The sequence below is a fragment of the Sminthopsis crassicaudata genome, chromosome 2 (assembly GCF_048593235.1).
Source record: "Sminthopsis crassicaudata isolate SCR6 chromosome 2, ASM4859323v1, whole genome shotgun sequence".
In the NCBI taxonomy this organism is placed as follows: Eukaryota; Metazoa; Chordata; class Mammalia; order Dasyuromorphia; family Dasyuridae; genus Sminthopsis; species Sminthopsis crassicaudata.
Genome location: NC_133618.1, coordinates 571,233,820 through 571,260,925, shown reverse-complemented (window position 1 = coordinate 571,260,925; position 27,106 = coordinate 571,233,820). Strand labels below are relative to the sequence as shown.

General features: G+C 35.9%; 1 protein-coding gene across 1 annotated transcript in view; it reads right to left on the bottom strand.

Annotated features, from left to right (window-relative positions):
• IL16 (interleukin 16) overlaps window positions 1-27,106 on the bottom strand; it is a 106,526-nt gene that overhangs the window by 75,275 nt on the left and 4,145 nt on the right. The window contains 1 exon segment of the mRNA XM_074295256.1: window positions 9,219-9,355. Within this exon segment, the coding sequence (XP_074151357.1) occupies window positions 9,219-9,355 (137 nt within the window).

The window sequence follows — 27,106 nt, the reverse complement described above, 5'->3', positions numbered from 1 at the left end:
GCCTCTTCCTATTTTCCCATCATTTTATACTTATTCCCCCATCAAGTATTCTTCAATGCAGAGACACTGACTTCCTAGCTCTTCCATAGAAAACTATAGTCGGCCTCTTACTTTTGCCCTCAAAATACACATGCACTTATTACCTCTCTTAGGCATTTGCATAATATTGTATATTTAAATTATTTGTGTATAAGTCATATCCCCTATTATATTGTTAACTCCCTGAAAAGTATCTTAGTGTAAAGTATAAGAAGACTTGGGGGACTCCAGACTCAAGGCTTACTAATGCTCCCTCTCAAAGTATTTTATATTTAACTACTTTGAATATATTTTATTTACCCACTTTATATTTATGCTGTAATATATATGTACATATATCTCCTATTAAAATGTAATTTCTTTGGTGGTAAGGATTATTTTTTTCTTTATAATAATAGTGCCTACATAGCAGACACTAAATACTTGTAAACTAATTTGTTACCAGAAACAAGTCACATAAGCTCTAAAGTTTTTCTATCTATAAAAGTGGGGAGAATAATGCTTCAAGAAATGAATTTGTAAACTCAACAATTACAAACTATTGGTGAGCATAATGATTGAGTTTCATCCAAACTCATGCTTTCCTTCACCTTTTAGCACAGAGTTCTATACCCTGTTGGTGTTTCATAACGGTTCAATGTAATTTGAAGTACCTAAATGCTTACTGAATGATAAAAGAAGTCTAGAGAGAAAAGATTACAGATCCAGACAGGGATTGATTTCCTTTAACTACAGTAGTTTAAAGGTTAAAAGTTAAAGAAATACTCTAAATTTTTAATTAATCATTTCATTATCATTAAAAGATAAAGTCTTATAGTTAATTAACCAAAAGAAAGAAAAGGAAAGAAATGTTATTTTCATTTAACATCTAAATAACTGAATTTAATTGCCATTTTTTGGAGTTATACAAAGTATTTTCAACCTGCATAGCATCAACACTTTCCTAGTACTGATAGTAGGCTACTCCATCTGATTCATCTAAATTTTGCTGATTCCTTCCCTTTGGTTGGGGAACTAACAGAATGTGAAATTAGAATGCTGATAGCAAGAGGGCTGGGAAAGAGTAGAACTCCAAAGGCCTCATTAATCTACCAACATATAATCAGATCCTGGATAATTAAAACTTGGCTATACTATGGAGAGATTCAAGCCCTCAGGGGACAGAATCACATTTTTTTTGTTGTTGGAAGGAACCTTAGAGATCTTCTCTTCCAACATCCTCATTTCCTAAAACTAAGACCCATTAAATTAAAATGACCTGCTGAAGGTCACTCAACTAGCTACCAACAATGTCAAAAGGCTTCTCAGATTTATTTTAAAGCTTCAGTACTGAGAAATTTTTCTCTATGATTTTTCTTAGGAGTTGGTTAGGAGTTTCTCTAATATATTCAGTTGAGCTTTGGTACTAAGGAGCATGTCAAATATTGTCCAAAGGGCTCACTGCCCATGGTCATGACAGATTGTAGTCAACATTTCAAAAACAGTATCACTTCAATTTACACAGTGGTTAAAAGTAATGAGTATTTTGTTTATTATTTGATCCTCACAACAACCTTACAAGAAAATAGTACAAGCACTATTACTCCTTCAGATCAGGAAGCAAATTAAGGTTAAATGACCTCCCTCAAATATCACAAAGCTAGTAAATGTTATTGCCTAGACTTGAGCCCAGATAGGTTTTTCTCCTTTCTAGTGCTTTTTCCACTATGCTATATTTGATTCTTCTGCCAAAATGATCTTCTACCATACCTCCCACACCAACTGGAAAGTCTTTATGTTATAGTGAACATTTATATAATGCTTGAAGGTTTACAAAGTACCTTGCATATACTATTTCATTTGAGCCTCATCACAACTTTATGTTTGGCACTAGTATTATTATCGTTTTACAGATGAGGAAATTGAGGTTGAGAAGTTAAATGAATTATTTGAGGATCATATACTATCTGTGAAAACATTTCAGTTTGTCTTCCTGATAACTAGTTCAATGAATTCATAGAAAAGTCCCTTTTATTTCATTTACATTCATTTCATCAATGGTTCAAGTGTCTACCATATACCAGACTCTTTGTTAAGTTCAGAGTACTTTGTTAAGTACTCTGGTATTTCCCTATCCACAGATATGACTTATTTAGCTAAAATGAAAATCATTGAGACTTTAAGTGTCTTGTCCAGTCTAGAGTGATTGAAGTCACTATTATCATGGAGCTTATGATTCAATAAAATATGACAGGCATACAAACAAGTCTAAGACAAGGTAAAATTGACTAGAGCAAAAGAATCATCCAGACAAAATCTATCAAGACAATTTGGGAAGGGAGAGGTCATTTTTATTTGGAAGGTATGAGAGAGAATTGACAAAGACTTCTGGCAATAGGGGGTGTCCACTAACTGGAGAAAGGCTGAACAAGTTGTGGTTTGTGGTTGTGATGGGATACTATGGTACTATAAGAAATGACAACCAAGATGGTTTTGAAAAAACCTGGCAACATTCATATAAACTGATGCAAAGTGAAATGAGCAGAACCAGAAAATTGTAATCAACTGTAAAAGATCTAGTTGTCTGATCAACAACAATCATCTTTGACAGTTTCAAAGGACTCATGATAAAGACTGATTAACTCTGATAAACTGATAAACTCTGAGTGCAAGTTGAGATATGCTTTTTCTTACTTTTTTTTGGCAACATGGCTAATATGGAGATATATTTTTATGACTTCACATATAATGGATATCACAGTGCTTATTTTCTCAGTAGGTGACAGAGAAGCTGAAGGGAAGATTTGGAGAACTCAGAATTCAAAACTTTTTAAATGAATTAATTTTTCTTTCAAAAAGATAAAAAACAGTAAGTAAGAAGAGAGAGTATGTTTTTGCCTTGAAAAAGTAGGAGAAGACAAGATGAGATTCACTAGTACTCTAACTAGTTTAGGCTCATAGCCTTTTTGGTCTTACCTATTTGCTAATCTTTTGGGGTAGCTAAGTGGCACAGTAGACAGAGTGCCAGGCCTGAAGTCAGGAAAATTCCTCTTCTAAGTTTAAATCTGACCTCAGACATTTACAACCCTGGCAAGTCACTTTACAATTGCCTCAGTTTCATCATCTGTAAAAATGAGTTGGAGAAGGAATTAACAAATCACTTCAGTATCTTTGCCAAGAAAAATTCCAAATGGGATCAGGAAAAGTCATATATACTGAAAAATGACTGAATAATAACAACAAATTTGCTAGTCTCTTTCTTGATATCTCCCTCTAATTCTTAGATGCTGAAAACTGCCTTATACCTGCTGGTCCCTTTTGACCTTGCTGTGCTCCTTATCTTGGTAAGATTGAGACTTGTCTCAATTTCAGTACTGTTCTCATCCTTCCTGCTCTCTTTGCTCCTCTGGTACTTCCCTATCCATGGACATGACTTATTTAGCTAAAATGAAAAGCGTATTCTATGAAGGGGGTTAATTCAAGCTTGTTGTCTGGACAGTCCTTTCTAGCCTCTTCAAATTAGCCTCATTCACTCCTGCTTATACCTTCTCATAAGGTGACAGTTTTGGAATGCTAATTTTTTCATTACTATTCATAATAGATATAGGGATATAATTTTGTTAAATTCCCAGGACAATCATTCCCCAGTATAAATTCTCACTTTCTCCGACACTAATTGTCTTGTTTCCTAGACCATTGAGAGTTGAAACCAATGAAAGTGTCTTGTCCAGGGTCACACATCTGGGATATGTCTAAGTCAGGACTAGAATCCAGATTTCCTCTCATGGAGGCATAATAATTCATATTTATATACTTATATACATTTCATTTGACACATAATCCTGTAACATGTCACACTCATAACCTCAAGTATCATTGAAATTGTATAGATTAGAAAAATTCAGAGAGATAAATTAGCTTATTCAGTATCACATAGCTTTTAAGATCTGCAGGTGGCTCATATGAAAGCAGTAGAGGAAGGACCTCATAGAAAGGGAAAGATGGACAAAATCATGGCACTGGAGTCCTGAGGAAGTGGGAAAAGGTGGGGTCAGAGGTAACATTGTAAGGGAAAAGAGACTAGAAAAAGAGATGAAAAAACATGTGTCAGGACAATGAAGGGCTCTCTTGAGGAAGGGGGCAAATGAGGTAACTCATGTGGAATGTGACCAAAATTCTAAAGAAAAGGGAAAAAATAATTTGGTGAAAATGAGGGTTGAGGAGGAAATGGGCATCTATGAAGAGAAATGGTCTGGAATAATGAGTATGATGGGGTATATTAGAGAGGTAATGAGATAGGAATTAAAGGATGGTGGAGGAATCACAAGGGCCAATTTGAAATTGAATTGAGCAGTGTGAAGCTACAAATTTGCTCAGGGTTGCTTTTTTGTTTTTCATTAGAACTTTTAGCCTGGGAGTTAAAGTGAAGAGTTAGGGGTGATGCAGGAACAGGAATCAGTATGGTAGACTCAGAAGATCTTTAGAGGGATGTAGCAGTCCAAAGGGATGGAAAAAGTACTTCAGAGTGTGTGTATAGGGTGGGAGTGAAACTTGTATATAGTCAGAAGAGAGGGCTGAGAGACGGATTTAGTGACCGGAGATATGTGTTTGGTTCAAAAGCAGGAGATGGCACAGATAGGAAGGTGATATTCGGAGGAGAACCAGGGGTCAAAGACCTCAGATTGGGACTGGTGCTTGTGATTACAGAAGTAGGATTATAACCAGGTCAGTTAGGTGGCACCTTAGCATATAGAGTGCTGGGGTTAGAGTCAGGAAGACCAATCTTCCTGAGTACAAATGAACTGGCGAAGGAAATGGCAAATCATTCCAGTATCTTTGCCAAGGAAACCCCAAATGGGGTCATGGAGAGTCAAACAAATAACAACAAAACCCAAGACTAATCTATTGCATCTTTGCCTCAGGAATAATTTCCCAAGCACTATTTTGGTCACACAAATAATCCTCTTATACAGTATAGTTCTCTATTCAACCTCCAGTATGCCCGGACATCAGCAATATGACCACCTCTCTTTTATCCAATCCAGGATACCCACCACTACTTCCATCTCATAATTCTGTTGTATAACAAGCACATTCTCACCATAGTCTGGGGTCAAGAGGATCAGCTGCTACTATACCTTATCCCATTTGGCCATCTCACCCTCCACTTCTCTTTGAGAGCCTGGACATCATCAGCTGGGATGAGACTATATTCAATTTCAAGTAGCTCACAGGAAAATTATTTGTGCTCCAATAAAGATCAAAATATGCTCACCAAGATGAGACCTCAGGTCTCCATTCCAAGTGAGATCCTCCTAGGCTCTCTCACTTTTGGCAGTTTCCTAAAAAGTGATCTGTTAATAAGATCCTAAGATCTCTGTACCACCATTCCCCCATTGGGTAATGTCCTGAAATCTCTTCTCCCAGGGAGCTACAGAGATTAAGAATAAAAAGGGATTTCAAAAGTCATCATTTCACAGATAAAGCCATTGAAGTACCAAGAGGTTAAGTGATTTGTTTAATAATTGTTAAAGATTTAAAAGCAGATAGTCCTGACTAAGACTTAAGCCCAATCAGAAAGTATGGAAAAAGGAATAAGGCAATAATGATACTAGAAGGATAATTTGGAGACAGAATATAGAGGCACTTAAAAAACAAATAGAAGAGTTTGTATTTCATTTTTTTTTTTGGCAATAGAAAGCCTCTGAAGTTTAGTTAATTAGAAAGATGATTTGGTCAGAAGTGTGCTTAAAAAAATCCATTTGGTAGCCATGTTGAAAATGGTGTAGAGCATGCAGAGATGAGTCAGGCAGACCACTTAGGAGGCTGATACAATGGGTAAAGAGGGTCTGAACCAAAGTGATAGTTGTTCAGGAAAAGATCATAAGATAGAGCTAGAAATGTGAAAAGTTTGCAACTGATCAGATTAGATACATGGAGAGAGAACAAGTGAGAACGTTGAGGTTAATGCCTGCACAGGGATAGGAAGAGAAGTGGGTTATTTGTTTTTTGGGGGGATGGAGGGATGGGGAATGAGTTCTGCTCTAGACATGTTGAGATTGAAATGTCTCAATTCAGTTTGAATGTCCAGTTGGGGAAGGTGACATGGACAGTTCAAGGGAGAAATTTAGACTAGATACATAATATTCATTTAGATGATAATTAAACCCATGAGCATTGATGAAATTACCAAGAGAATCAAGAGAGAAAAGAGGAACCATGACAGAGTCCTAGGAAATACTAAGAGTCCTGGAATGCAATGATGAACCAGAAAAGGAATATAATAGATAGTTAGACATGTAGGAAGAAAACCAGGAGAGAATATCCAGATGAAAGTGATTAACACTATCAAAGGATGCAGAAGTTGGAAAAAAGATTAGTGGGAAAGGCCATCAGATAACTACTAAGCAACCATTATTAATTTTGGAAAGAGCAGTTTTAGTTAACAAGGAACAGAATTTTTAAAATATCTCAAAGAACCAAGCTGCATTAACAAAATATTGTACATTTGCAAATACTAGAGATAGGATTTTTATTTTAAAATAAACATTATAATATCACCATTTAATTTAATATATTTTAATTTATAATTTATATTTTTATAATTTATAATTTAATATCACATTTAAAGGGCATTTACATTAGATAGGAAAAATTATAGGAAAATTTTAGAATACCATTTTTATAGTTATAAAAAAAATTCTTGTCAATTGGCATACCTAGTCCTTCTATTAAGTGATAAGTTTTGCTTTGATGATGTTCCACAGTTCCTTTCTTCACTCTTCCTTCACCTCTTCCACATCCAATTACATTATGTTGTCCCTTCAAATATCCAGATTTTTCCTTCTCAGGGACGTATCCTATATCTGGCCATTATAATACTGTCCCATGTTCCATACTTTTCTTTCTGCCTTACTAAAGCTTACCTTTCACTAGTCCCCCAAGAAGATAAGCTTGACTAATTAATTTTAAAGTGCTAATAGCAGATAGTTTCTTAATGATCTATGCACTAAAAGAGATGAATAAATAAACTGCATGTAGATTTCTATTTCTGCTCCTGAAGAAGATGCTAGAAAGGCAATTAGAATAAGGAATACAAAGAGAAAAAGAAGTGTTATGGGAATTAGCATTTCTTAATAATCTTTAAGCAACCAAATACTTCTTATATCTGAAGAAAACCCAGCAGTCTGGAAAATGTCTTATCTCATTATCCCTAAGAAAAGAGATCCCTTAGGTGGGACAACTAAGGGGAAAAAATTGCCTCAGTCCCTTCTAGAGTGCTATGACCTCCTAATTTTCCACTGCTTAGTAGTCAGTATTATCAGGACAAATAGTGTGATGGCCCAGGAAATATTGGGGTATCCCATTAGGCAATAGAGTCAAGACAAAGGCTTCTTCAGGCAGATATGGCACCCCACACCTAAGGATTCTTCATTGCCTCTTGGTACAACCCAAAAGAGAGGGATAATGGAATATAATATTTTAAGGGAACAAACTGGGCAAGGAAAACAAAGCCATAGGCCTGACTAGGGTTATACCTTCTTGGGGATTTGAAAAGTTTTCTCTTGAAAGTTTTCTTTCCTAGAGTTACAAACTTCCCTAAGACTAGAGTCTGGGGATAGAGTTGCTGAACCTGGAACCAGAATACACCCACTTCCTCTTCAGCTTGTCTTGATTTGTGAGATCAGGGGCTGGCTGTAAAAGGACCATTTCAACTCTGGCTTGGGAGTCAGGAAACCTGACACTGAAACACTGATTCTGAGCCTTGTTTTCCACTTCCAACTGAGAGGATTGGAAAAGTCAATTTCTAGGGTCCCTTCTAGCTCATACAATTTGTGATAAAGATTTTGGTTCTGATTCTACCTAAATTCATCCTCAACCTCAATGAGAGTTAAATAAACTTTCCTTTGTGACCTTGGACAAGTTAATTCTCTCCAAGATTTCATGTTCCTCTTCTAAAATGAAAGTGTTGGACTAGTTGATCCCTAAGAACTCTTCCAGCTATGATGTGATACTTTAAGGGTTTGGAGTGGGGGAATTGATTCCTTCTTCATTTCAGTCCCTTCCCTGAAAACATATCTCTAGAAAAAAAATTTAGAAGTTTTTCTCCATCACTAGCCCTAGTAGCCAGGTTTCTTAAATATCAAGGATGAAGAAATAATAGCATCTTAGCACCTTGTTATCAAAAATAACTTGTTGAAATATAAATCTCTCAGAGGGCCTGCTTCTGAGGTGGGGGGGGGAAGATCACGGAGAGAAGAGGATAAGGATAAGCCTTTTTAGTAGTTAACTGCCTATGTCCAAACTGCTTCTGCTCCACTAAGTGGAATAATAAAATTATTGATGGGGACACTTCTACCACCTTTCATGCTGCTCACTTCTATTCTAAATTCTAAATTCTAAAAATTTCCAGTTATGGCTCTCATAGGACTGCTTTTCAAACCTCAAATTTATAAAATGAGTGCCAACATTATGGAATCTTAAACTATTTTTCTTGTAAGACCCAGACAATATGCAATAACATGATTCATCCTTCTCTTCTCCACTCTTCTCACCCCTCAGAGTCAAGAAGAGAAAAACCTTTCCTCTATTTCTCTTTCATATTCTCCCCTAAACAGGGTTCATGTATATGTCAGATTATCAGTTGTTTACCTGCAGCTGGTAGTTGCTGTATAGAGTCTGTAGAGTCTACATCACTCTACAGAGCAACAACAGAAAGGAGTAGATTAAGAGAAGACATGACCAATTTGTCCATTCCCAGTGTAGAAGGAAAGGAAAAAGAGTCCCAAGTTCCCTTCTGAACCCTCCCCCATGCCTCCAACCACACATCCATCCCAGCTTACTCTCAATTCAAACTTCATCTACTGCAGACATTCCTTTGTGGCTTTAACTACAGCTCTGGGAGGTTTGGAGTCTCTCCTCTGGGAAAGAGTCTGAAAGGCCCTTAGATACCAGTTATGCCAGCCCCTCTTCTGGCTAGTTTCATTTTATTTCACAAAATAAAATCTTGTGACCTACCCAGGACATAAATCCATTTCTATCCCAGCCAAATCAGGCTTCATCTAAGTTCCAAGGACCACCTCTCCCACAGCAGTTAACATAAGAGACTTTCCTGGGTTTAGATAACTGATCCCACAATTCCTGCAAATGGCTGTCTGTAAACCACATGAAATACTTTTGACACTGAGTGTTAACAGTACCTGTAGGTGGCCCCTCCTCCCATCACATGGCTGACAGCAAACCCCTTCCCAAAGGAGGTACCGGTGGTTGTCTGGGAGACTTGGATACCCAGCCCTTCACTCCCAGTGGCTATGCACTGCTTCCAGACGCTGCTCTCCTGTGTCAGGAAGAGGCAAGGGGCCAAAGGATCAGATTTCACAGTCTCTGAAGACCTGGTCTCATGTGTCACACAATGAAACATTCATAAACCCGTTAAACCGTTACAGAGGCCTGGCACACCCATGTTCAAATATAAATAGTCCACTTGGATATTGCACTGACCCGGTCTTTCTCAATTTTAAGGTCTATGTAAACTGTTTGGTTGCTACTCCCAACTACAAGAAATCACATTTTACCATATTGTGCTTTAAAAAAAGAAAACATTCCTATTTAAAAAGAAAAGAATAGTCTTTCCTATGCAAAGCCATCCTTCAGATTAAAAGCAGATTAATTCTGATCCTCTTCTTTGTGTCCAGAAAAACACTAGTTAAATATCCTTTAAGAGTGTTGAGCAGTAGTGTGAAACAAAATTTATTTTCATACCTACTCACCTCAAAGCAACTTTCAAGAAGTATAGGAGAGTCCCTGCTCTCTTCCCCTCACCTCAGACCCACTTCCTAATTGTTTGCTGGTTTGATTGGATGACAATATGACATAAACCATTGTGCAGAAGGACCTAATCCCTTCTGAAGACAGTCTTAAATTTCCTTCTCCCTTTACCACTGCCTTCAATCTAAACTTACTGATCTTCTTTTTCCTATTTCTTCAGGGAGAAATTAGCAGGGACCTAGGACCTCTCACACAGTCATGCTTAAGAGAATACAGAAGGACCCATAAGATGATGCCAAAGACACAAATGTCACTGAATTTCCAACAAAGTCATGCTTACCCAGTTTTTTTTTTTTTTTTGGGGGGGGGATTCTTTGTATTCAAAAACCTCATGCAATTTGTAGCGTGTTTTGGTGTGCAAGTCTTACCCAAGAACATCACAGGGAGACATAACCACAGATTAAAAAGAAAAGCAATTCAGGAACCCCAGATTCTCATGTCTCCACCAAAAGAAGTCTCATCTCCTTCTTACTCTTTCTTTCCAATAAACCCAACTCTGAGGTTTTGGGATAACAGACCGACCTAAACACCATACCAGAAGCTCTGGATCTCCCTTTTATTAGCTGCCTACATGCAGCTGAAGGGTGGGGAAAATATTTTTTTTTTCTTCTCAAGGTCACTAACAACAGTTGTTAACTTTCTGCCCCCAAAGATAAACTGCTTTGCCTCCCTAATCATGGTAATGATATTCCTCATCTAAGCACTATCCTTCCTCAATCTCCAGAGAAGGGATGGTTATGTATTTCTCCATATAATCCTTGTAGGAGATAAGGAAATGAGGTAAATTGGAGAATCAGGTATGCATGAAAAAAGTTCCCATTTCTTACCACTGTTTGTCCATCTCTTTCTAAGGCAGCAGCACAGCATCCGATTTATGAGTGTGATTTATGAGCTTCTTCTATGTGTTCTACCTTTTAACCAATCTTAATTTCTGCTCTTCTGCTGAAGTTTTGAGCAACACTAATCATATCCAATGCCTTCTTTGTATTTTCAGAAATCTATCTGGAGCCATAAACCTTGGGTTCCTTACCTCTCCCCTTTTTATGTTGTTGCAGTTGAGGAGTAAGCTTCAAACAGCTTTATCTCCTGGAAGCTTTTTATACTTATGGCCCTTTGACTCAAACTTCTTACAGGCAAGGTTGATAGGAAGAATGTCAATCAGTTCTATCCTTCCTTGAAATCTCTTCTATCTTTAGTTACCATCCTTCCTCCTGGGTGATTTTGTATTGTTGTTTTGCTGTTATAGCAGATTCATGTCCATATGAAGGAAGTATATTTTTCTCATCTTCATTTAGTCCTGAAGGACCAGGCCAATATGACTGGGCATTTGCGGGGGGTGGGAGGGAAGATTTTCCAGCCTTATCTGGACTTTCTTCTGCTTTCCTAAAGGCTCCTTTCTATTGTCCCAGGCTAATTACCACTGGCATTGCCAGACCAGAAAGTAAGGATTCCACTTTGAAGCACAGATTTAGAAAAGCTAAGAAATCTCTCATCAGAAAAGGACCCTGATCTATCTAAATTTCAGGGTTCTTTTGCTTGCCTGGTGGCACATTCCATTCATCCTGACCCCAAGCAAACCTCTTTTTCTAGTCTTTCAGGATGTCATTTAGCCATATTACTAAGTTATTGGCTTCCCCAATGATCTGGAGAAAAGTACTCTGCTGACAAGTCTGGGAGCTATTTATTTATAGATTTCTAGAAATTTCTAAAAATTCTTTCTAATTTAAAATATTGACAGGCTACATCAGTATATGTACATCCTAATTTCTCTACCTGCTTTATATATACAACATTAAAAGATTAACCAAAGCTGATCTTTAAACTCTGGGAGTCCTCCTTTTCCCCAGCAAGCATATTTTCCAATTAAATTCATCATTTCTCATTTTCCCTATAATGAATATAGTCTATATCCAATCAATGGGAAAAGTTTTAGGTTAAATCCTAAAGACCAGCTGATACTAATACTCTTTCTTCCTTCTGTGACTTGAAAAAAAAAAAAAAAAAAGTCTGAGATATAACTGTTGAGTCAAGGAGCTCTAGAAAACCCATTATGGAAAGCCCTAAGGGACTGTGATCATATAATGATTCCTACAATCAATGAAGTTACTGACCTAAGGCTTGCACTCTGTTCACCAAACAATTCAACTGAAGGGGAAATGTGGAGTTGATACCATGATATGCTAGTGTTACTAGTGTGAGAATCTCATGATCTCCAACACAGGCATACCCAAGAAAATAGAGGTCTTGTCAAGGACACAGTGATTTCTGGTCTTGTGATAGAATCATCAATCACCCCTTCAGTAATCCTTGTGATCAAAGCCTCAGGCAACTTGTAGTATAGCCCACTGCACAAGACTTCCCCAGGGTCACACAGAGGAACATGAAGGGAAACCACAGATTTCCAGAGTTATATTGCTCTTACAAAGAGATCTCTAATAGTTCTTAGTATTTTTCTGCATGCTTCTTCTAATACACCTACCACTGCAACTACAAATATGTAAATTTTATAAATAAATACACACACACATATATTTTTATATATATTTGGTATATATAATACATATAATATATTATATACACACACATAGAGATTTAAAGAGATTTATCTAAAATTTTTCTAAAATGTACTATTAAATATTAAATACTTGTGACTATTTAGTGAAGAATGTGATGAGCATTATGGGTAAAACAAATTCATTAAGAATAGAGCAGATCAAGGGGACGTCATAAATATGCAATATACCTGGATTTTAGGACATTTGATAAAAGTCTTTTTTATGCTTTTGTAATAACTTCATTTGAGTTAGTACAAAGTTTTGTAAATTCTCAACAGGTACTCAATAGATGATTGGCAGGTTGGCAGAATATTTCTAGCAAAGTTCCAGAGAATTCTGACCTTTTACTGATACTTAGATGATCACACAAAAGATATACTTATCAAATTTTCCAGTGACAGAACAATTTCTACAATAACAATATTATAAAGACAATAAAAAAATTAGGAGCATTTATTAACAAAGTGATCAACCACAATTCTAGAAGACTCACAATGATAACATGCTAGCCTCCTCCTGATAAAAAAGTCAAGGACTTTTTTTTTTCTTGGGGGGAGGGGCAGGAGAAATGGCCATTGTAGAAATTGTTTTGCTTGACTATAAGTATTTGTAACAGGGATTTTGTTTTTCTTTGTTTAATCAATGGGGTAGAGAAGAGACAAGTAAGACTCCAGAACTGAAAATTAAATTAAATTTAAAACAACTTTTCAGGTTACACAGAGTTAGAAAAGAAGGATAATATGGCAGATATTCAAATCAAAATTAAAAATCATTAACATATCAGTAATTACAAAAAATAATGAGAATAAATGGAAAATCCACCGTTTGTATTCAAAAAAAAAAAATATAAAAAGGGGATATTTGGCTTGGCACTAATTTACTTGACAAAGCTCTAGATGTTTTAGTTGATCACAAATCAAATATGTGCCAATAATGTGATTTTAGCTTTTGAGCAAACTAATGTGGCTTTAGGGATTATTAGTAGCAGAATACTGTCCAGATCACAGGAACTAACATTATTATTATGCTTTGTGATGAAACCTTGAGTCATAAACCAAAGTGCCTCTAGGAAATAATTAAGATGGTGAAGAGTCTGGAAGCCATGTCAAATGAGGAATAGTTTAAAAAGCAAGCAAATTTATTCTATAGAAGAAAATACATGACAGTAGTCTTTAACTAAAGGCTACCCATGAGAAAAGAGTCAGTTCACTCTTTATTATTCCAGAGGGCAGACCTTGGTTCAATGAGTGCAGAGTTTGATAGAAGATTTTGACTCAATATAAGAAAAACTTTGTAATAATTAGAATCATCCCACAATGGAATGAACAAGATCCCCCTTCGGGTAGGAAACAAACATATTATCTGGAATATGATAGAGAAGATTCCTATATCATGTGTAGAGTTGAATTAAATGGTTTCTAAGATTCCTCCCAACTCCAAACATTAGGATCTTGATACTGGAGTTATGGAATTCTTCACACTAAGTATTGAACATACCCACAAAGCTGTCCATGCTTAATATGCCTACCATAGGATAATATGCCTATCAATTTATATTGATATAGTCCTCCATTTATAGCTAGCAAACATTGAAGTTAGCGCTTCACTACTTGTGGTGCTAATGTGCTCTATTAAGACTAACCTGGCTTTGGTTTATGAAAAACTGGAAAAAATGAATGACTGTTGTTTTCAAGAAGCTTGTAGAGACCTAAGTATGGTGGTTTGAAGTCTCTTCTTCCAATCCTTCCTGGTGTTACTATATTATATATTCCTGCATATACCTATGGAAGGGCAGTTAGGAAGAAGTTTATATGGCAACTGTATCTCTTTGTGACTCTTATGTTGAACAAAGTCAAATCATAAGCTACTTTAGGAATCTGATATGAAACATCCAGAAAACATGTCTTATAGATTTGTCCTCAGAACTATACAACTGATTCTTCATTTTGAAACTCATTCTCTCCTCAGTGAATAGGAATGCCCAACTGTGCTATTATAGACTATGATAGAAGGGACCACAAAGGTCATCTAATCCAACCTGTAGACAAGCATGAATCCCATTACAATTCCCCTGGCAAGTAGTCATCCACACAGTTAAAGACCCCATTAATGGAGATCCCACTCCTCCAAAGGCAATCCATTCCAAAATTTTTGGAATATTAATTCTTTGTTTTGTGTTAGTTCTTTGAGAATTTTCTGTTACACTAAGCTTAAATTCACCTTGTTACAAATTCTAGCCAATTTTATCCTCTGATAGCTCTTCAAAAACTTCAAACATCCTTCACCCTCTCAAGTTTTCTTTTCATGTCCCTTGAACATTTCTTTGAATTACATAATATCTAGGCATCCCATCTTCTTGATCTCCACCTTCTGAATAGGTGAGAAATGAACACAATTCTCCCTCACTAGGTGGCTGTATATGGTAGCAATTTCTCTTCCATACATTATACCTCAATTAATATGGCCTAAGGACACATTAGCTTTTGGGTGCTGTCATGTCACATAATTTGCTTATGTTGAGCTTTGAATTCATTAAAATTTTTCATATAAATTAAGTTTCCCCAATCTATACTTGTACTATAATGGTGGGCATGAAAAAAATGGTATGTGTACTATGTCCTTTATACTATGTACTCTCCTTCAAGGCCCAGTGTGAGTCTCCTCTTTTTTATCAATCCTTCTCTTACTTATCCAGCTTTCCCTGAATTCTTACTTAGAAAAATAAGTATATAGAGCAGAAAGGAATCTTAAGAATCATCTTAGTTCAAAACTCTCATTTTACAGCTGAGAAAGCTGTAGAAAGCTGTAGAGAAAGCCCAAAGAAAGGAATAATTTTCTCATCATACAGATAGTTTGTAAGAGTACTGACATTTGAACCCAGGACTCCTTTCTCCAAATCAAGTGTTGTTGGAACTATTCTATGATTACATCCTCTCAAAATGACTACTGTGCTTATAATAATGACCACATAATTTAGCCCTGAATTATTCCAGAATTCCTTCTTATATTGCTTTTTCATTTTAGTCAACATAAACCTATCTTTGTATTCTTAACAGTGCCTAGCATGATACTAGACATATGTTTGTCACTCAATAAACACATTGATTAGTTGATATAGTTGATATAGAAGTAAGTACTTGGAAAACTGGTATGTGACTGGTGGAATCCACATGTCACATAGTACTGGGACTGCTCTAATATGTCCTCACTGTATGTGAGTGCAATAGTTTTCCACATAAAACAAATCTGCTTATTTAAGGGGTAGAAGAGTTGTTGATGGATGGTCCAGTTCCCATAAGTAATTTCTCACCAACTGCTCATCATGAGAATAATGCAAATTCATTCAAGAATCCTCTAAAATATCAAAATAAAAGTTCTGTGCACCCTAACAATAAGCCTAGGAAAGTGTTTTGCATAATGAAAGTGCTTAATCAATTTGGTTAAAATGAAACAAAGATTACAGGACCACAAAATGAAAATCATACCATCTGAAAGGAACTTAAAAGCTATTTAGTCCAGCATGTATTTATTTATAGAATATTCATTCTTTAATATACCCTAGAATTGATAATTCAACCTTAAATACTTTGGAGGGAAACCCACTATTTTCTGAGGCAACTTATTTTACTTTTTTGTTGTTCAGCCATTTTAAAATCATGTCTAACTCTTTGTGACCCTTTTTGGGGGTTTTCTTGGCAAAGATACTAGAGAGATTTGTGATTTCCTTCTCCAGTTCATTTTACAGATGAAGAAACTGAGGCAAACAAAATGAAGTGATTTGCTAGAATCACACAACTAGTAAGTGTCTAAGGTCATATTTGAACTCAGGATCCTGATTTGAGATCTCATACTCTTCTCTGTTACCTGCTTGCCCCAATTCTACTTTAGGATAACTAATTATTAGGATTCTTTTTCTTTACATAAAGTATACTATATTGTACACTTCAACATTCACCCACTCTAGTCTTCCCTTCTTCATTCCTAGGTTTCTTCAATTTTTCTTCAAATTATGTCATTTCCAGATATCTCATCATTCCAGTCACCATCTTCTGAAAATTCAAAAACTGCACAAAGCTTCCTTACTAGATGGTCTACAAAGGGGAAGAGTACTCCTAAGTTGCTTGAGCTTTAGCTTATGGGCCTAAGTAAAACAGATTCTTTTTCCACATTACTGTCTTTCAGAGATAGTTACAAATAGCTTTCACTTGTAGGCACTAAATCTCCCCAGTTCTTTCAACTAACCTTCAAAAGCCAAGGTCAACCAACCTGAATGCTCTCCTTTATACTCTTCAGCTCTTTACATCCTTCTTAAATGGTGTGCTAATCAAGTATGGAATTTAAAAGTGGAGATAAACGTTCACGTTCTGTTCATTTCACTGTGGGGTTTACTAGAAGCATACAGATAAGTTCAGTGAACACACTCACTCATGCAGGAAAGGTACAAAAAGTCATGTACAAATTCTACTTCATTCTGCCTCACTGGGTACCTGTCTGTGTCTCAAGGAAATGATTATACACATTACTGCTCTCAGGGAGTCAGCTCTTTCCAGATATAACTGAACCATTGCTTAACCAATTAATGTTAAGGGTTGTATGGTTTTTACTGAAAGTAGGTGGAGCAACCTGGGAACCTTTACAAACAATAGCAACCTGGTTGGTTTTTCATAAGTTTTTTTTTTTTTTTTTTTTTTTTCCCACTTTGTTTTCTTGTCAGAGTTTAGCTCTCTTTGGTAGAGGAGGGGAGAAGGATGTTTTCAGACATGAAGATGATAAAAGTAGATTTCAATATCGAGTACAAAAGAAGAAACAAGTCATTTATTCACAAAAGGAAATTAACAAAACCAAACATATCACCATAGTGTAAGAAAATCTCATGTACCTTTGACACACTATCATGAATAAGTAAGATAAAGCCAAAAATAAAAGTTTGTAGAATTCCTTTTAAATCACAGAAGGTGTTCATGGATAATCATTGGTTAAATCATTTATATCCATCATACCATTTTGATATCTGGAGAAGACAAATCAAAAATGATGCCTAGGATTAAACATCATTCTCCCTTCATGGATTGACCAGAAGAGAAAATATCATACAGATATTATCATTTTTTTTTGTTTTTGGTTTTATCCTAGATACTATATTTCTTTTTGTGTAGCTTAGAAAAGAAGCAGATTTTTTTGGCTGTTTTATGGCACAACTGACTCATTTTTAGTTTACAGGGCACTAAAACTTATGGATAATTTTCAAATTGTTTCTCTTTGGATTTAAGCCAAAGCCTGGTACAGTAATTACTTCATTAAAGTAGAAGTCAGGAGATTTAGTAGTAATCTTAGCTCTTCTACCTGCAGACAATGAGTCTTGGAAAACTCATTTTACTTTCAACCTATTTGTAAAATAGCAAAAATAATTCCTGCCCTTCTCACATCAAATGGCTGTGAGATCATTATTTGAAAGAGCTTTGCCTACTGTGAAGTAATGTATAAATGTGAGTTCTTATTAGTCTTTATTTCTACTTGAAAATTGTGATTAAAAAATAATATAACAGACATGAAAGTGGTTGAAATCCACAAAGTGCTGTACAATCTAAACATTATGTGATTATTCCTGCCCTGGGACTTATCATAACTCAGAATGTCTTGAATCTTCAAATGAAAAGTTAGAAAATTTTCCCTGGCAAATTTTGATAGATAGATCAATAGAGAGAGATATGTGTATATGCATATATAAATATTTATATGTATATATATATATACATATATATATACATACATATCCATATATATACATGCCTAAACACACATACATCAGGATAAATTCTTATTTTTATTTTTAAAATAAATATGATATTTATTGATGTACGCAGACAACATCACAACTCAGATAAGTCATAATAAGGTGTCTTGACTACCCAATAGTTGAAAATCCTCCAAATAAATCTAGGCATAAATATTTCAAGAATAACTTTTGCTAGGAATCAAAGTGATATAGTAGGAAAGTCTTTGGGTTTTGAATAATAAAACCTGGCTTTAAATTCTGTTTCTACCACTATGTGAAGACAAGTGACTTACTCTCTTTGAACTCATTTCCTCCCCCTCAAAAATACATATAAAAATAGAGGGAAGTTATAATATTTGTATTATCCACCTCAGAGAATCGTGGTGAAGAAAGTTCTTGGTAACCTGAAATGCTCTGCAGAAATGTGAACTGCTATTGATTGGTATGTGCTAAGGATGATTAAAATGACTTGCTGTTACATAAAGCTAATTCAAAACAGATGTGGTGTGTTGTGCAAGGAACAGACTGGTTAAAGTGCCAGCTGCCAATTTGTTTAGAGTTTATTCTTTAATGTTTCTTGGCTTCTTGAGTTATCATTCAATTTATTAATTTTTTTCCCTCTCCTGTAGCTCTTGCTGTGCTGCCTGGTTTTCCTTAGGTGAAACGAGACTACAAAGTCAGCCATACTTTCAAATCAAATTGGCCCATTTGCTAGGCAGGTGGGTTTCCCTAAGTTTTCCAGCCCTAGTATCATGGGATACGTATTTCCTTTCATTCACTGCCAAAGGAATAAACTGCCAGTCAAGGCCAGCCCTTACCTCTTGAGTTTAATTCTATAGATCTGGGAAGACTCATCCCCACACACACTATCACCACACACACACACACACACACAAATCCTATCTACTTCACACTTTCAGTAAAATGCCATGGGTCATAGATTCTTTGATTCTATAGGGAAGGAGGGGAAATATGAAAAAATAAAGGGTATAAATGCAAAAGACATTTTTAAAGGAAAGATAACAATGTGTAAGGGTGAACATTAATCTGGGAATCAGAGTCTTTGAGCTAGAAAGTAAATTTCAAACAAGAGGATCAGGAGAGGTACCATGGTATGAAAAACTGATCCAAAATGATGTTAATAGAAACAAAAGGGCAATGTATGCAATTACTGCAACAATATTAATGGGGGGAGGAAGACAAAAACAAAAGAAAAAAAATTGAATGGTGTGTAAATATAAGGACCAAATTTGATCACAGAGAAAAAAGGTGAAAGTAGGGACATATATTTTAAGATTCAACTGTTATGTTGGTTCTTTTTGCTGAACTCTTTTTTTCTCTCTTTTTCTCCTATCATTATAAGGAATGGTTCTCTGGTTAGAAAAGGAGGAATATTAGGAAAAATAAAAAGGGTATTATCATATATAAAAGACATTTAAAAGAGAGAGGTAACATGATGTGTCAGGAAGAACATTGATCTGTGAATCAGAAAACCCAGGTTCTGCTACTAACAGTGTCAGAGTGTTGGAGAAGAGATTTGCACTGCTGTTTTCTCTTTTATGAAATGAAGAAGTTGGATTACAGAATATGTAAGGTTCCTTTCAGGCAGCTAGGTGGCCTAGTGGATAGAGTTCTGAATTTAGAGTCAGGAAGTCAGGAAGATTCATCTTGGGGTCCATGGAATCATCATGAAGAGTCACATGACTGAATAGCAACAAAAAAGGTTCCTTCCAGATCTAATAAATCATGATTTTAAATCACTGAAAGACTGTGAAGGTTCAGCAGAGAAAGTTTATCATCTTATGGTGGATTAGTTTTATCCTTACCTCCTTGCTATGATCAATTGCACTAAAAGGATGATAGTTTTTTGGGGGGAAGGAAAGCTGTGTGTCACAAAACATTCTAAAGAAGGACAGGTCTAGATAGGGTGTCAGTGTAAAGAATGTTGAGCAGAAAGAAAAGTGGGGTTAGGGGTGGAGGTACAGAGAAAGGAGTACTCAGAAGTGTCAGAAGGCACAAAATGAGAGGGGAAGGCAAACTACATTTCTAAACTTGCCCTAGAATCAGATCTTCTGCTAAAAAGGATTTACCAATTTATAATTAATCTATTTGATATATTAAAAAGGGAAATTTTGAGTACAGGAAATTAAAAAAAAAAAAAAAAAAGAAACTTAGAAGGCAGCTTAGGTAGCTCAATGGATAAAACATTGGGTCTAGAATTAGGAAGACAAATTTAAATCCAGCCTCTTCATACCTGTGTGACCCAGGACAAGTCACTTAATTGTGTTTACCTTAATTCACCAGAATTAAGCACTCCAGCATTTCTGCCAAGAAAACTCCATGGACAGTATAGTCTATGTGAATAAGTTGGGGCTAAAAGGAGGTAGGGATTAAATATTTTATAGTGCCTATCATGTATCAGTCACCAATAAGCAGTTTACCAAACTCTCATTTGAACTTCCCGACAACGCTGTTAGGTTGTTGTGGTTATTAGTTCTTTTGACAAGAAAACCAAGGCAAAGAGAGGTGACTTTTCTCAGATCTTCCTGACACCAGGCCCAATATGTTCTATCCATTGCTATCCAGTTGTCTAAAAAACACTGAGTCCAATGTACACAAAGTCACTGTCATCATTTTGGTCATGAATGTGCAGCAAGAATATTAAGTCTGAGTCCCTGACACCAACAGCAATTATCACAAATTTAAAAAAAAAATGGATAAAATCTAATGGATATTTTTTTTTTATTTGAGATAGTGTGATGTAATAGAATACACAATAGATTTAAAGTTGTAAGATCCAAGTTTGAATCTTGGCTCTGCAACATATTAGCTATGATGTGACTTTGGGCAAGTAATTTTACATCTCTGAATCTCCATTTTCTCATCTGTAAATTGGATTTAGTAACACATGAACTTATCTGCCCCATAGGACCATAAGGTAAATGCTTTATCCACCCAAGGATACCATTACTATGTGAAATATTTTTCTCTGATTCATGGCCTTCCATTAGCCTCTTTCTCTTGTTTAGCATATCAAGCTTATAGAATTTGCTTTCTATTTCAGTGATTCAAATGTCAAATTATTGGGGTATTCTCCCTAGTCCTGAAGAACATTTTAGCATTTTAAGGGTTCAACGAAAGCAGGATGCCCAGTGGATAGACTTTTTTGTGGGTTCAACTTGGTACATGCTAATTGTATGCTCCCTACCTCCAACTCTCACCCCTGACCCCAGGCAAAGTGCATAATGTCTCAGTGTCTCAGGAAGCTTTCTAAATATAACTAGAAGTTATAGATCTGTAATCTGTATTAGGAGGGAGAATTTCTATGTTAGAAGTTTCTTATATAGAAGAAATCACAGGTTCAGAAAAAGGGAGGGGAGTGAATGGAGGGGAAGGATATAAGCATAGAGTCAATTCTGAGTTGAAAAGCTAAGAATATAATTTCCCTGTGTTGATACAGCTTGAAACATTTTGGGGATTGGATTTATGCTTCCCGGGGACCTCTTCTCTCCACCTTTAGCTTCACAAGGCTGCCTCTCTATTCTCTCAGACTCCATGTATTCCCCCCACCAATCCTGTTCTCTCTCCTCTAATGTGTTCTATGGCACAAAGCTACTGATCCGTTTTCCCTCCCAATAATCATTGGTATACTTGTTTTTCTTTTTTTTTTTTTTGTTGACTTTAGGAAATTAACTTCAGTGATTCTCTGATCTTTAGAGGTGCTGACTGCTAGGTCAGTGCTTAATTTGGATCCAAAGGGCATTTCCATCTACCAATCCAGCATGTAATGGGACTAATGATTTAATCCTTTTGGGTCCTGCCAAATATATGCCACACTAGAATGGTTTTATTTTGGCTGATTCCATAATTCCTTTTCCTTTAATTTTTATGTTATACATTTATGGGAAAGAGAAAGGGGAGGGAGGGAGGGAAGGAGGAAGAGAAAAAAAAAGGAAGGAAAAGTGGAGAGAGAGAGGGAGGGAGAGAGACAGGGAAGGGAAAACAGACTGACAGAGACAGAGACAGAGGGACAGAGAGATGGAAAGATAGACACACAGAGACAGAGAGACAGAAACAGAGCAATCTCCAAATTTCTCAATCCAGATGTTATTTTGAAAGGAGTGTAACCATGGCACCGCTGGAGGATGGTGAAACCTATGTCTCTCATCCTGAGCCTCACCATGCATATACACTGAGTTTGAAATGGAATAGACTGGTGCTTTGTGCTAGCAGCAAGAAAATAGTGAGTCAGTTAATTAAGCATATGAGAGTGACTTGACTGACATTTTGAAAAGGGGAAAGAAGTCTGTGTTTCTGTTAAATCTGTTGTGGTCTATAATAGGTGATTAAAACTGGCTCTTTATGGTACCAAGGGCTCTAGTATCTTTTCCGGTATAATAGCTGCCCCCCAAATAAATAGAAACAAGTTGGATTTCTTCATTTAATAACTTTTTTGCCAAACTATGACTTGAAAATCAGGTGGGTTTGAAAAGGAATTTCCACCCACACAGTGAGCTTGCCCTCTACCAGACGGAGCCCATTCTGCCCAGTGGGCAGAATCCCTACATTTATGACTGTCTTTTCCAGTATCAAATAACCAGCCACAATCTCCCAATCCCATAGTACGTTTCTGGGCATATGCAAGTCACAGGAAAATCAGGCTGCATCTGAAATAAAGGACATCATTGTTCTGTTTGCTGGCTGTTTTCATTGTCAGCCCTTCTACTTCCTTTATAGATTATTTCAAAAATTTTACTTTAACTTTCGTATAATCCCATGATGCCAATATTGAGTCTCATTCACAACCACCAAATAAATGAGGAGATTGTTACAAAGTATTTTTAAAGTAGGATCACATCAGGCCATTGAAAAACTATTTATGTTTATCTTTGATATCCTGCCACCACTCCTTTTTGTGCTGTTCTTGATCTATACTTACACCCTTGCTTGATCCTTGTTCTTCTTCCTCTGTCTTATTTCCTTAAGACCCTGCTCTCTTATTCACAAGGTGAAGGCTATGTGATCCACAAATACCCTATCATGGAATTATTAAGGTATTAATAATAGCTCATAATAGCTTAACATCCTATCCCTCCAGGAATGTTAATAGAGTACTCCTAAAAATAAAATCTTAAAAGAGTGATTTTCCTGGGGTATTGCCTAATTCACTGAAATTCACGGGGAAAATCTTTTTTGATCATAATATCAAATCATAATATATGAGTAATAGCTGCCTACTTCATTCCTTTTTTCCCCTTTAAAAGTTTCTTATATTTTATATTTGATAAATATCAAATTTGAACATTTTCAAACCCAAAGAATAGAAAGGATTATATATAATTTAATGCAATAGTGCCAACATTGCCCAGTTTCTATTGTCCCTTCTGAACTTCCCTCTCCTCTCTTCTATACATATTTTTGTTTATTTGTATGTTTGAACTTTATTTCCTTTTTGCATCAATATCATTTTCTGCCAAGAAATAGGAAAGTGTAATTCACTGGTTTTCTGAAGTCATGATTGGAAATTACATTAATCAGAATTAACTATTGTTTCAAAGTCATTTTCATTTATAATATTATAGTCACCACAAAAATTGCTTTCTTGTAACTGCCCTCTACATTAGTTCATGTAAGTCTCCTCCAATTTCTTTAACATCATCCCTTTCACCCATTCATAATGGTTAAGAATAATCCATCATTCTTCAAAGGGCAACTAGAAAGCAAAGTAGTTGGAGCCCTAGAGTCAGGAGGATCTGAATTCTATGTTTGTGACCCTAAGCAAGTTACTTAACCCCAATTAACTCAGTAAAATAAAAATAATTAAAATTATATATATATACAGACAGACATATATTCTGGACTATACTTTGTTCAGTCACTCTTCAATTGTTCAGCAAACCTCTCCCCTTTCTTTAAAGTTAAAAGCCAAAAAAAGATTTTGAAATGTTAATCATTTGAGAAATTAGTTCATTAAAGGTTTAAAAGACAAGTTTTTCTGATTGACTCATTTTTAAAAATTGAAAATTAAGAGAATCTTTTTAGTATTCACTGATGCAACTGGATAACTAAATTTAAATGAAATAAATTTAAATGAAAGTCAAATTAATTATTGCTGCTACCCCTAACTGAAAATTCTTGGGGGAAATTTGCAATGTAAAGTAACTGAAACTATAAATTGACAAATAGGAAACTTGGAGAATTACATTTTTCAAGTTCCTCTTTCTCTAAGTATAAATGAGAGCTGCCTGCTTTTGTTTGTACTCTATAGATTATCCAAAAGAAAAGAAAAAAAAGACCAAGAGAGAGAGAGAGAGAGAGAGAGAGAGAGAGAGAGAGAGAGAGAGAGAGAGAGACGGACAGACAGACAGACAGACCTCTTCTTAAGGCATTTGAAGGTTAAGTGACTCATCCAAATCAGCTAGATTCAGGATTTGAATTCTGGTCTCAAAACCTTCATTCTCTCTTAAAGATTTGTTTTTGGAAATTTTTTTTGTTTAATCCAAGTTTATTTTCCTAGCCACCCAGAAAACACTGTGAACTGGCATTTAGTTAGGATATATAAATTATCCAGTTGCAACTGTAAATCAAAGAGATTTTCATTTTTAAATTAATAAATCAACTAGAAATAATCTCAAGCTGATATATAGCATTTCTTTCAATCAGTAATATAAGCAGCAAAAATTACTCTATGTAGAGTCCATAAGCTTTGCCATATTGCCAACAGTTTTTATGGAGAGTTATGCTGGTAAATGTTTAACAATCAAATTTCCAAAAACTTGACATCCTTTTAAGTTTGGTCTACCTTATTAACGTTTTCTTCATTACTTTAAACTGAGTCAATCAACAAAATAAATCAAATCCTGACATGTAGTGTCTGGTGATTTCCAAGATGTGAATGTTATATGGGGAACCTTGAAACTGTCCTCCCTGACTATTGGGGGGTGAACTCTGAGAAACTCTCCTCTGGGAGAGGCCTACCTCAGGGAATCAAGATAAAGTGGCTTCATTCTGTTATCTTGATGGGATTAGCTGCACCCTCTATTGAGTTGAAAATTAGTTCAGGACCACTCTTACTAACTGGAACTTAAGTGATCTCATTCTGGGGGCATCTCAGTGCTGGGGGCAATGACAACATTGAAGGAATCTCATTCAATTGAAACCTCAGTCTCAGATTTCCTACAAAAAACCTAATTTTAAACTCATAACTTGCATAATATCCAAAGCAGGATTATGTCTTGTTAAGGACCCTCTCTCCTTGGCATAGTTACCTGTCAAGACTCCTGCCCACTGTGAAGAGAACTCAGTGAAAAACTTTTGTTATTTCTCTGCCAGGACCTTGCCACTGAAGAAGTCAGTCTTCCTAGCAAAGCTGACTTTTCAGTGCCAATAAAACTTCCCTTTTGCCAGTCAAACTTTTTGGGTTCATGAATTCTTTCACATTGAACCTGCGTCAACCAGAAGGGTATTCTCACACCTCAACTCTCTGCACTGCCACTAACTGCATCAAATGCACTCACTGAAAATTTAACTCTCAAAAGTCAATATGACTCCAATATATTCCTGGATCCATGATACACACAAAAAGATTAGGAAGCCCTAATATTGAGGGTGAAAAGAAGTGGACCCTGGCCAGAGCCATGTTGTATCTCCAAACAAAGGTTATGAGACACAAATGATGAATATGTAAAGGAGATGGAAAAAATTGGATTTGTAAGGGAAGAGGATAACCACAGAACAATGTTGTTCTAACAATGCTAACAATGATAACAATGCTCAGGGGGAGAAGAATGTGTAGAGAAGGAGGGAGTGGTCTTTAGTGTAAGATGCAGCAGAAAAGTTAAGGATAAAGACTGAAAAAAAAGATCACTGGAGTTAGCAATAAAGTCAGCGACTCAGTCAATAAGCATTTATTCAGTATCTACAATGTGCCAGCCAATGTGCTAAGCATTAGGAATACAAAGAAAGTTTGTTTTGTTTTGTTTTTAAAGTCCCTACTCCAAAGGATCTCACAGTCCAATGGGGGTAAACAACATGCAAATAACTGTTACAAACAGTAAAGAATAGAAAAGTAGAGAATATAAACTGGCAATAATCAACAGAGGAGAGACACTGGAATTAAGAGGGATCCTTAAAGACTTCCTGTAGAAGTTTAGTTTCTCCTTTAGGAATCAAAACCAAGGAAAGTAGAAGGCAGGGATGAAAACAAAGAGCACTATATATTTAGGAGAAAGTCAATGAAAATGCTTAGTGATAGTAAAGAGAGAGCCTTAGGTGAAGAACAGTAAGCAGTCCAATGTCACTGGTTATATAGTTGGGAGTAAGGAAAGAGTTGGGATAATGGAAATGGGAGGAAGCAGAGGACGTTGGAAAGCAAGTTATAAAGGACATTGAAACCCCAAGAGAGAAGTTTATTGAATGAAATAAGAAGAAGGAAAATGTGCATATATGAGAGAAATTACAAAGATAAAAGAAAGAGATAGCCCTTGACAAAAAATTGGAAATAGGAAGGAGGGGTCAGGGAGAGTGAATAGTCAAGGAAGATACCTTAAAACCTTAGTCACTCAAAAGAGATCACTGCTGACTTTGAGGGAACAGATTTATTTAATTAGTAGAAATGAAAGTCATATTGTAAAGAGGTTGAAAAATAAATGAAAGCCAAAAAATGGAAGCGAGGAGTAGAAACTCCTCCCATCTCACTTCAATCCCAGAATTTATTAATGAAAAGGAAGAAAGCTATAATATGATAATATGAAGATAACAGGATCAAATCTTCACTTTAACATCCTTATAAGAAATAGAGGAAGATCCAAGAGAGGTTAAAAAGTAAGAAGAGAGGTTAAAAAGTAAGGAGAGAGGGGAAATAACCAAAGGGAAATGATGTGTGAGGAGATAAGAAAGAAGGAGATCAAGGACATAAGTGTTTGCTTTT